Source organism: Miscanthus floridulus, chromosome 1, assembly GCF_019320115.1.
Source record: "Miscanthus floridulus cultivar M001 chromosome 1, ASM1932011v1, whole genome shotgun sequence".
Lineage (NCBI taxonomy): Eukaryota > Viridiplantae > Streptophyta > Magnoliopsida > Poales > Poaceae > Miscanthus > Miscanthus floridulus.
Window position 1 is genome coordinate 72,059,013 of NC_089580.1, and position 12,897 is coordinate 72,071,909.

Consider the following 12,897-nt stretch of genomic DNA (forward strand, 5'->3'; position numbering starts at 1 on the left):
AACAGTGAGTTGAGTCTCCATAACCTGAGGAGCAACGACGATTCAAACCGATTAAAACCCAGCTAGGGATTCCCAACCACACGACATATGCAGGTCCCCGACCTACATATACCAACCTACCCTCAGATCCTCTAAAACAAGAATGGGTCCAGCGCCACCCGAGAATACAGTACTCCACCAATCTAGCCCATTGACACGTGGGTACACGCTACTCTCACCATCTCTCCACTCCTAGTGCGCGAGTAGCCATTCTCGTAATAGAATAGCCAAGTTAAGGCTTACCGGAGTATGTGATCGGTACTACAAAGTCTCACCTCATGCAATTCAACAACGGACGTGTCTTAATCAACACAGGCGAAAGAACCCGCTCACAAGACCTCCATGTCTTGTGGCTCCCATACACCGCGTCCTCCCTGATCTAGATTTATTACTTCACATGCTCATATCTCATGATCACATAAATAACCAGTCGTAACCAAGAAACCATTTATATCTCGCAGGTGACCGGTGATCACCCAACTTGTATCGTTCTAAGCATGGCTAAGCATAAATAAGCATTCTCGGATTGAACGGTTAACAAGGTTGATATTGAAAAACAAGGTTGGTAATGCACCAATTAGGTTTTCACTCAACTCCTAATCACTTAATGCAGTACTAAAAAGCAAAAGAGATATAAATTTGTAAAACACAAGGTAGGTTTAAATGCATCCAGGGCTTGCCTTGGTTGTCGGAAAAGTCAGGTTCCGGAGATGTTCCATAGATATCAAACCCGACCTCAACAGTTGGATTAACTTCCTCAACAACTTGATTGACTACCACGTTCTCTCTTTCGTTCACTATACGTAGTAACAATGCCATGTTTAATATGATGTGAGATATAAAACATGATGCTTGATGATGGATGCAAAAATTAAAAACTTGAATACAACTTTCCTTCGCGGTACAGTTGCAAACCAACAACTAACTAAACATTTTCATAAACTCAAACACTTACTGTAAGTATCAAGAATTATTTTATACTAATGACCCAAGGTCATCACTCAATCCAAAATTCAACCAAAACCTAAGTCATTAAGGTTTACTATTTGCTTTTATGAATTAATTATTTAATTCAAAATTATGAAATAAATCAACTTCTTCCAAATGAGCTCAAAATTTTTTTGAAGACTCATCACATGATAACTAAGTGGCAAAACACTTTTCATAATTTTTGGATAATTATTTAAGCCTAGAAAATCATGGAAACCCATTTATTAATTAATTTGAGCAATTTTTATCACATTCAAAATGTACTGAAAATAATATTTAATATTTTTCCTAAATACTTTACATCTCAAAGATGTCACACAAAAAATTTCATAATTTTTGGAGCTCTAATTAATTCTATACAAAAATAACAAAACATAACACTATTCATTCAATTCTGCAAAATAGAAAATTCATTTTTCAAATACATAGTCACTGACAGGGTGACCCCACCTGTCAGTCTTCGCTAACCACGGCGGTGAGCCCTCTGACCAGCGATTTCTCACCGACAGTGAGGTCTCCGGCCACGGTGAAGGTACTACCATGTTCCCCATCACACGGTGGTTCGGTTGGTGCCACAAGCTAGACCAATTACGGCATGGACCGAGCACGATGTCGGCCATGGCGGCCACAACGGCGCGGCTGTAGAACTGCCAGTGAAAGGAGGCCAATAGCGGTTAAACACAAAGCTTGGGAAGACTCAAGAGCTCACCCCAAACACGTTCGAGCAGAAAGATGGATCGGAGGAGCAACGGAGAAGCAGGGTCGACGATCACAGCAGACACGGTAGCGCAAGCTACGTCGACGATGGTGTTTCGGTGGCTGCGGTGGACAAAAGGATTAATCAACAGGGCACAAAGCATCACGGCAACAAGGTGAAGCTGAAGGTATGCTTAGCAAGGGCAGGGACAGACCGTAGAGCGCTGGCCACGATGAATCGAGGTCGACAGGTGATGCTGCCGACCGCGAGGAAGAACGATGGCGTGCAGCGAAACTCGATGAAGTCAGTCGCCTAGGACTGGTTGGCTGAGTTCGCAAGGAGTAGATGGAGCTATGGCAAGCTTTGCCGAGACTAGAAAGGCACTACGGTGACGGTGCGAGCTCGACGGAGCAACGGCGGCGGCGTCGGGAAAAACAGGGGAGAAGAAAGGAGAAGAACAGCGACGATGCAAGCTTTGTAGCGCGGCCAGGAAGCAAGGAGAAGCCATGCAACAGCCTTCTCACGCCAGCGCAAAGCCGGAGGTGGCCACGGGCGCGCCTGGAACGCTGAGGAAGCTCACCGATGGTGAGGTGTCGCCCGTCGGTACTGTTCACAATATTTACAGAATTACCACTCGCCTAATTTCCCAAATTACTCCCAAATTTGTATGGTAACTCAAAAATATCCAAAAATAAAAGTTGTTCCAAATTCAAAGTTCTACAACTTTGCTTTAATAACCATACCCAAATTATGTCTACATTTTGAAATGTAACTTTAAAATCAAAAGGGGACACTTTGAGAACTTATCGCCTTTTCAAATTACTTCAAATTTTATATAACAACTTTGAAAACTCGAAAAACCAACTTTGTACACCTTGGCAAGCTCTACACTTTTCCTTTTAGGCTTAACCCCAAAATGTGCTTAGATTTTGAATTAGGTTTTCAGGGTAGAATTTAAATGCTGAAAATTAGGGTTTTCGGAAATTCCAAATCAATACAAAGATTTTGAACTTGATTCAAACCATACAAGTCAACACATATAACATAAAAGTAAACTTGTTTTAGTGGATGCATATCAAAGTTTTCACTAACACATGAATGATGTGCAATGCATATGATGACATGACATGTTTTAGGGTTTAAAACACCAGAGGTGTTACAACGCTAGCTCGGCGCCTCCCTTGGGCTCCAGTAGTCCAGGGAGGACCAGCAGTCACCTCGCCCTTTCCAATGACAACGACATGGCATGTGCGGAGCGCCTCGATAGTATTTCTGTTTGGTCTCCGCAACGCCACGTGCAACCGCTGGCCACCTTCTGGCACTACGCATGGTTCAGCCATCCACAGACAGCGAGTTCATGGGGGCAATTGAACACGACACATAGTCTCTCCACAAGCTCCTCACGAAGGAGCCAGGATCAGTCCTCTAGCTCTAACTCTAGTAGGGGGAGCCATCACCCTTCCTGGGAATGCTTCATGGCGGAAACCCCCGAGGGGCGCGTCGAAAGCGTCTCTGGGGAGGAGGCTACCCTGACAAGCAACCCTGACAGTAGGTCCGGAGGGGAGGCAGCGGCCCCATCTCGCTTGAGGATGCAGAAGCTGAGAGCTCAGAAGCTAGAGATCGATGAGACCGGACAAGGGCTCATGCGGGAGTACGTGGACATCAACCGCAAGATCGAACGCCACGAAAATGGTGGGCGCGCACGTGCCATGTCCCGCAATGTACACCAGAGGATCCTCACCAATGATGGGACCCTCTCTCACTTCGCTCGAGCGAGCCAGAACATCGCCGCTGCGATTGCCTTGCTTCACGGCCTTCCAGAGGTCGCGACGTCCGAGGATTGCCGGGCCCATCGAGAAATTCGCACGTTTCTCGAGCGTGTGGCGGTGCAGCAGGCGGAAAGCTCGTTGTCCCAACGACGCGAGCTCGACACCAGCCAGCGCACGCCCTCGGTGTGCCCCGCCAAGGACGCGTCCGTTCACCAGACACCACCAGGCGGCAGGCAGCACACCGCTTGTCCTAGTACATCAACATCTCGGACACAACCACGACGTGCGCAGCACCATCGACGCCCGCAGGCGCACCCACAGTGACATAAGGGAAGGAGCCCGCCACGGCTATCATCCTCGACGTGGCGGACGCTACGATAGCGATGAGGACCGGAGCCCGAGCCCCGGCCTGCCAGGCCCTCAGGCCTTCGGCCGACACATCCTCAACGCTGCTTTCCCACCAAGATACCGACCGCCTACCAATATCCCTAAATATTCTGGGGAGACAAACCCCGGGCTTTGGCTCGAAGACTATCGGCTTGCCTGTCAAGCCGGTGGTGCGAGTGATGACGATTTCATTATTCACAATGTCCCGCTATTCTTGGCCAATTAAGCATGAGCATGGTTGGAGCACCTACCGTCCAATGCCATTCAGAGTTGGGAAATCTGAGGGAAATCTTTGTGGGGAACTTTCAGGGCATGTACAAACGCCCTGAAAACCCATGGGACCTCAAAAACTGCTGCCAGAAGGCTGATGAAACCCTCTGTGGGTACATCCGGTGCTTCTCCTAGCAGTGCAACGAGCTCCCTAACATCATCGACGCCGACGTGATAGGAGCCTTCCTATCTGGGACAACCTATGAGTCTTTGGTTCACAAGCTAGGGCGCAAGGGCCCGCAGACCACCAAGGAACTCCTGGACATCGCCACTAGCCATGCCTCAGGAGAGGAGGCGATCGGAACCATCTTCGACCGTTCCGACAGCAAGGCGAGGCGGGACGAGGGCGCCGACGAAGGCGCCTCCAACCGTTCTGCCAAAAGAAAGAATAAGAAGCAACGGCACGATGACTCGCTCGTGGCCACTGCCGACCGTAAGGGTGGCCGGAAGCCCGCGGAGGGCACTTTGAATCACTTCAAAAAAATGCTCAAGGGGCCATGCCCAAACCATGCTTTCTCGCCTAAGCATCTATACAAGGATTGTGGCCTCATGCGTAAATTCTTGTCCGAAAGCTCCAACAAAGGGGAGCAGGGGAAGGATCCGCCCCCTGCTACAGATGACACCGAGGAGAAAGATGACGCCTTTCTGACACTGAATGATGCCCTTATGATCTTCGGAGGATCAACGGCCTACGACTCTAAACGCTGCTAGAAGGTTGCACACCGCGAGGTCTATATGACCGGACCGGCCACGCCTGCCTTCCTCCGGTGGTCAGAATCTGCCATAACCTTCGACCAGGCCGACCATCCAGATACCATCCCACACTCAAGGAGGTATCCACTTGTAGTCGACCCGATCGTTGGCCCAAAGCAACTCACGAAAGTACTGATGGACGGAGGCAGCGGCCTCAACATCGTGTACGCCAAGACGCTCAACGAGATGGGCATCGACCGGACGAACCTCCGCTCGATCCAAGCACCTTTCCATGGCATCGTGCCTGGCAAACAGGCCGTGCCACTAGGACAGATCGATCTACCTGTCACTTTTGGGGATCAGTCCAATTACAGGACTGAGACCCTCACCTTCGATGTGGTGGGGTTCCTAGGAACCTTCCACGCCATCCTTGGACGACTATGTTACATGAAGTTCATGGCCATCCCCAACTATACATACCTCAAGATGAAGATGTCGGGTCCCCACGGGGTCATCACCGTCGGCACCTCCTTCTAGCGCGCTTACGAGTGCGAAGTCGAATGCTGCGGCCATGCCGCCACAGTCGTCGCCTCCAAGGAACTCGTCGCCCTTAGGGAGGAGGTTGCCGAAAAAAACGCCCAATGCCAAGAAATCAACCGGGTCATTTGAATTGGCAAAGGGCTCCAAGGAGGTCCTCGTAGACCCAGCAGCTCTGAGGGCAAAAAGGTACGCATTGGTACCGCACTCTCCTCCGAATAGGAAGGCACACTCGTCAACTTCCTCCACGACAACAAAGACATCTTTGCGTGGAAACCCTTGGATATGCCAGGCATCCCGAGGGAGGTCACCGAGCATACCTTGAAAATCCACCCAGGCTCCAAGCTGGTGAAGCAACACATGCGTCGCTTCGACGAGGAAAAGCGTAGGGCCATCAGTGAAGAGATAGCAAAACTGTTGGCTGCCGGATTCATCAGGGAAGTACACCACCTAGAGTGGTTAGCAAATCCTATTCTTGTACGAAAGAAGAGCAGGGAAATGGAGGATGTGTGTCGACTACACGAGTCTCAACAAGGCGTGCCCAAAGAACCTGTTTCCTTTGCCATGCATAGACCAAATAGTCGATTCTACCTCAGGGTGCGAAACCCTCTACTTCCTTGACGCGTACTCCGGCTACCACCAAATCACGATGAGAGAGTCCAACCAACTTGCGATGTTTTTTATCACCCTCTTCGGATCGTTCTGCTACATTTCAATGCTGTTCGGTCTGAAGAACATTGGGGCAACTTACCAGCGTTGTATGCTCAACTACTTCTGGGACCTCATCGAGCGGACTGTTGAGGCCTACATCGACGACATCGTAGTTAAGTCCAAATTGGCTGGCCACCTTGTCGCCGATCTTGAATGAACCTTTGCTAAACTCCGGGCAAATGGCATCAAGCTCAATCTCGAGAAATGTGTTTTCAGGGTCCCGAGGGGCATGCTGCTCGGCTTCGTCTCTGAGCGCGGCATCGAGGCCAACCTAGAGAAAATCTCTGCCATCACAAGGATGGGCCCCATCCAGAACATAAAGGGGGTTTAGTGGATCGCAGGGTGCCTCACCGCCCTCAGCCGATTCATCTCGTGCCTCGGCAAATGAGGACTCCCCCTTTATCAACTCCTGAAGAAAGCTGACCACTTCGAGTGGATAGCCGAGGCCTAGGAGACACTTGACATGGTCAAGCTACTTCTAACAAAACCACTAGTCCTAGTTCCTCTAAGCGACGGAGAATCCCTCTAGCTATACATAGCGACCACCACACAAGTGGTCAGCGCCGCCTTGGTAGTTGAGCAGGAAGAAGAGGGGCACACCTTCAAGGTGCAGCGCCCTGTGTATTTCATCAGCCCAGCGCTGTCTGACTCCAAAACCCGCTACTCGCAAATCCAGAAACTCCTATATGCCGTACTCATCACCAAAAGGAAGTTATGCCACTACTTCGAGTCACACCCTATGATAGTCGTGATGTCATTCCCCCTCGGCGAGGTCATCCATAGCCAGGTTGCCACTGGAAGAACCACAAAATGGGCACTTGTGAAAGCTCTAGTTTGGTTTTGGTGAATTGATGAAACCCTAAGTGCTAACCTAGTTTATCAAGTGATCATGACATAGGTAGCACAATTCAAGTAGAAGAAGCTAATGAAGATCATAGCATGACAATGGTGATGGCATGGCGATGATCAAGGGCTTAAACTTGAAATGAAGAAAGAGAAAAACAAAAAGCTCAAGGCAAAGGTATAAACCATAGGAGCTATTTTGTTTTGGTGATCAAGACACTTAGAGAGTGTGATCACATTTAGGTTTGATAGCCGTACTATTAAGAGGGGTGAAACTCGTATCGGAATGCGGTTATCAAAGTGCCACTAGATGCTCTAACTCATTGCATATGCATTTAAGATCTAGTAGAATGCTAACACCCTTGATAATGTTTGTGAATATATGCTAACACATGTGCACAAGGTGTGTGCAGGGTTGAGATGGGTTTGGGTCCCTCTCTCCCTCCCGCCGAGCTTGCGAGGCGGGATTCGGCGCTTTCGGGAAAATGAAATGCCTATTTTCTATTGCGCCGGATGCAAATTCTTGGTGGTTGGCACATTGGAGCAAGGGTGAAGAAGTTAGAGGAGAAAGGGATTCGGTCTCACTGTTTATCAGTGACCGGACGCTGAGTCCGAAACGACCGGACGCTGAAGTAGTGCGTCCGGTCAGGCTGTCGGTCGGCACAGTGCTTAGGGTTAAGCACCGGACGCTGGGCTGCGTCCGGTCGAGTTGACCGGACGCGTCCGGTCATGCTCGGGAGCTTACTGTAAACGACCGGATGCAGGGGCTTCAGCGTCCGGTCAGTTCAAAGGAGCAGCGTCCGGTCGAGGCTGATGACCGTTGAGTCTGGACACGTGGCTGACATCGAGCGACCGGACGCTGAGGGCCAGCGTCCGGTCAGTCTGACCGGAGCGTCCGGTCAGAACGCGTTTTGCCCAGTGAAGGGGTATAACGGCTCTATTTGATTGGGGCTCTATATATAGCCCCATGGCCGGCTCAAGCTGTAACTCTTGCACATTTTCATTGACATAGCAACCTTGTGAGCTTAGCCAAAGCCCTCCCACTCATCTACATCATTGATTCATCATCATAGTGAGATTGGGAGTGATCCAAGTGCATTGCTTTAGTGATTGCATCTAGAGGCACTTGGTGTTCGTGTTTTGCTGCGGATTTCGCTTGTTACTCTTGGTGGTTGCCGCCACCTAGACGGCTTGGAGCAGCAAGGATCGTTGAGTGGAGGAGGTGATTGTCTCCGACTCCGATCGTGGTGATTGTGAGGGGTTCTTGACCTTTCCCCGGCGGAGCGCCAAAAGGTACTCTAGTAAATTGCTTGTGGCTTGTGTGATCCTCATCTTGTGTTGGTTGTGCGGCACCCTATTGAGGGTTTGGCGAGTGATGCCAATCAGCGCGTGAACCTCCAAGTGAGTGAATCGCCACAACGAGGACTAGCTTGCCGGCAAGCAAGTGAACCTCGGTAAAAATCATTGTGTTCATCATTTGATTCCGAGGTGATTGGTCTACATTGGTCTTCATTATTGTGATTGATTGGTTCCTACCACTACACGGCGGTATAACTCTCTTGCTCACTCTTACATTACCGCAAACTAGTTATCAAGCTCTTTAGTGTAGCTAGTTGTGAGAGCTTGTTTGTTTGATTAGTGTTGCTCTTTAGTTAGTCTTTGAGAGCACACTAATTTAGCTAAGTGTCATAGCTATTGTGTGGACATACACTATTCGAAATAGAATTGTGGTAGGTGGCTTGCATTTTAGTAGGCTAGCGCAACACTCGCTTCGCCGCAAAATTGTCTAACACATTTTGTTAAGTGTTGTTGTAGAATTTTATTAGGCTATTCACCCCCCCTCTAGCCATTAGGACCTTTCAAGTGGTATCGGAGCCAAGGTCACCGTTAATTTGAGGCTTAACAACCTTCGGTGTAAAATGGCTCAAATCAACAACACCAAGAAGCCACCCCAATTTGATGGATCAAATTATTCTTATTGGAAGTCAAAGATGGCCACACATATCAAGTCAATCAATAGAAAGGTGTGGAAGGTGGTAGAAACCAAAATTGAGATTAGTGATCCGGAAAATCCCACCGCCGCCGAAGAAGTGCTTCTCCAAAACAATGACATTGCTCTAAGTGCCATTCATGATGCAATTGATGTGAGAACATTTGAGCAAATCAAAAATATTGAGATGGCTCATGAAGCTTGGAAGAAATTGGAAGAATCATTTGAGGGCACTCAAGCCGTGAAGGGTGCAAAGGCATATATTCTTAAAGAGAAGTTTGCAAGCTTCAAGATGAAGGAAGATGAGAGTGTGCCGGACATGTTCCACCGGATGGAAGTGATTGTCAATGATCTCAAGGCACTCGGTGAGAACATAGAGGACAAGGACTTCTCAAATAAGTTCTTGAGATGTTTGCCCGCAAGATTCAAAATATTGGTCACCTTGCTAGTAAGGAGTGGTTTGAACACAATGACACCAAACCAAGTCTTGGGAGATATCATGACCGATGATGCCTATAGAGATGATGATGAGAAGGAAGAAAAGAGAGAGAAGAAAGATGAGAAGAAGGATGACAAGAAGAAGAGCGTGGCTTTCAAGGCCACATCATCCAAGGGCAAAGCCAAGCAAGAAACATCAAGTGAGGATGATGATTCATGGGATGATGATGATGATGAGAGAATGGCTCTTTTTGTCAAGAGGTTTGGCAAGTTCATGGTAAAGAAGGGCTATCGAGCTAGAAGAAAGAAATATTCATCCAAGAGCAAGGAAGAGGCAAGGAGATGCTTCAATTGTGGAAGCAAAGATCATCTTATTAGCAAATGTCCATACAATAGTGAGAAAGATGATGAAAACAAGAACAAGAAGAAGGAGTGGAAAGAAAAGAAAGATAAGAAGGACAAGATGTCCTTCAAAAAGAAGAAGGGTGGTTCATATGTAGTCACTTGGGATAGTGATGCTTCCACAAGTGATGATGATGATAGTGATGACAACAAGACCACCAAGAAGAAGGCACTTGCAAGCATAGCAATCAATGAGAAGCCTTCTCTCTTCGACTCTCCATCATGCTTCATGGCTAAGGCCACCAAGGTACAAACTTATGATGGTGAAAGTGAGAGTGAACATGATAGTGATAGTGATAATGATGATGATGAACCTACTAAAGATGAATTAATTGACATGCTAGAAGATGCTAGAGAACACTTTAACATCTCAAGAAAGGAATGCAAAAGCTTGCGTAAGGAAGTAAAAGCCCTTAAGCAAGCCTTTGATGAGCTCAATGCATCTCATGAGAGGCAAGAGGATGCCCATGAGAAGCTTTGCAAGGCTCACAAAAAGCTTGAAAAAGCTCATTCCACTTTGCTTAATGAACAAGATAAAAAGAAGCATGTTGAAACTTGTGATGTAGGTTTAACTTGTGATTTAATTGATACATCACTATCTATGCCTATCATTGTTCCTCCAACTAACCCTTCTTGTAGCACTTCCACTTCTACCTCATCTAGTAGTGATGGTCACACTTGTGATACCTCACTAGTGGTTGAGAATGAGAACCTCAAGAAGGAGGTAACTAAGCTCACTCACACCTTGGCTAAGGCTTATGGTGGTGAGGACCGCTTGCTTATGGCCTTGGGTAGCCAAAGAGCTTCTCTCTACAAAGAGGGATTGGGCTATACCCCCAAGAAAGGCAAGGCGGCCTTTGCTCCTCACAAGACAAGTTTTGTGAAGAACAATGGTCGGTTTTGCACTAATTGCAAGCAAGTTGGTCATAGAGAGCATGAATGCACCAACAAAAGCAAAAATGCTAATGTATCCTCTATTAAGCTTAATTCTTCCTATATGCTTGTTAAGGGTACAAATGGTGTGAAGGCTAAGTTCATTGGCAAACCATGGATGGGCTCAAAGAAGAAAGCCATTTGGGTGCCAAAGAGCTTGGTTACTAACCTTCAAGGACCCAAGCAAGTTTGGGTACCTAAAAAGAATTGATCTTCTTTTGTAGGTTAATTATAAAGCCGGAGGAAGGCATTGGGTTCTTGATAGTGGGTGCACTCAACACATGACCGGTGATGCAAGAATGTTCAACTCAATCAACACCAATGGAAATGATGGCTATGATAGTATCACATTTGGTGACAATGGCAAAGGCAAGGTCAAAGGGCTTGGTAAGATTGCAATATCCAATGACTTGAGCATATCCAATATGTTGCTAGTAGAGAGCTTGAACTTCAATTTGCTATCCGTGGCTCAATTGTGTGATCTTGGATTCAAATGCATATTTGGGGTAGATGATGTAGAAATCATAAGTGTAGATGGCTCTAACTTGATCTTCAAAGGCTTTAGATATGAGAATCTATACTTGGTTGATTTCAATGCTAGTGAAGCTAGATTATCTACATGCTTGTTCACTAAGTCTAGCATGGGTTGGTTATGGCATAGAAGGCTTGGTCATGTTGGAATGAAACAATTGAATAGATTGGTTAAGCATGACTTAGTTAAAGGCTTGAAAGATGTTGTGTTTGAAAAGGATAAGCTTTGTAGCTCTTGTCAAGCCGGCAAACAAGTTGGAAACACCCATCCTAAGAAAAGCATGATGAGCACTAGTAAAGCATTTGAGTTATTGCACATGGATTTGTTTGGGCCAACACAATACACTAGTATCGGTGGAAATAAATATGGATTTGTGATAGTGGATGACTACACTAGATACACATGGGTATTCTTTCTAGTAGACAAAAGTGATGTATTTGCAACATTCAAATCATTTGTCAAAGGCATTCACAATGAATTTGAAACAACCATCAAGAGAGTTAGAAGTGACAATGGTAGTGAGTTTAAGAACACTAGAATTGATGAGTTATGTGATGAATTTGGAATTAGACATCAATTCTCGGCCAAGTACACACCTCAATCAAATGGCCTTGTTGAGAGAAAAAATAGAACACTCATTGATATGGCAAGGTCTATGCTTAGTGAGTACAATGTGAGTCAATCTTTTTGGGCCGAAGCTATCAACACGGCTTGCTATTGTAGCAACCGCCTCTATTGTCACCGATTGAAAGAGAAGACACCATATGAGCTCTTGAATGGTAGAAAGCCCAACATTGCATATTTTCGGGTCTTTGGTTGCAAATGCTATATCTTGAAGAAAGGCACAAGATTGGGCAAGTTTGATAAGAAATGTGATGAAGGATTCCTACTTGGCTATTCCACTACAAGCAAAGCATATAGAGTTTGGAATTTGGATAGTGGTACTCTTGAGGAAGTTCATGATGTTGAATTTGATGAAACCAAGGGTTCACAAGTAGAGAATGAGAACTTGGAAGATGTTAGAGGCATTCAACTTTCAAATGCCATGAAGAACATGGATATTGGTGAATTGAGGCCTAGGCTAGTAATTGATGATGAAGATGATCAAGTGCAAGTGCTCTCCAACTCTAATGTGCAAGATGATACAAATCAAGCTAGTGCAAGTGACTCTCATGATATTGATCAAGATCAAATGGCTAGTACATCATCTCAACCAAATGATCAAGGAAGTGCAAGCAATCAAGTTCCAATCCTTCAACCAACAAGTATTGCAAGAGATCATCCTTTGGATACAATCATTGGTGATATTTCAAGAGGTGTACAAACAAGATCAAGATTGGCATCATTTTGTGAACACTTCTCTTTCGTGTCATCCATTGAACCAAAGAAGATAGATGAAGCTTTGAAGGATGTTGATTGGGTAAATGCTATGCATGAAGAGCTAAACAACTTCATAAGAAATCAAGTATGGGAAATGGTGGAAAGACCAAAGGGACACAATGTGATTGGTACCAAATGGGTCTTTAGAAACAAGCAAGATCAAGATGGGATAGTAGTAAGGAACAAAGCAAGATTGGTAGCACAAGGCTATACACAAGTTGAAGGTCTTGACTTTGGAGAAACTTATGCCCCGGTTGCAAGATTGGAAGCAATTAGAATCTTGCTA

General features: G+C 46.4%; 1 protein-coding gene across 1 annotated transcript; it reads left to right on the forward strand.

The window, feature by feature from the left end:
• Positions 1-5,040: 5,040 nt before the first annotated feature.
• LOC136458528 (uncharacterized) lies at positions 5,041-5,382 on the forward strand. Its single transcript, XM_066458478.1, has one exon. It carries the CDS (start codon positions 5,041-5,043, stop codon positions 5,380-5,382), a length of 342 nt encoding a protein of 113 aa, XP_066314575.1.
• The last annotated feature ends 7,515 nt before the right edge of the window (positions 5,383-12,897 follow it).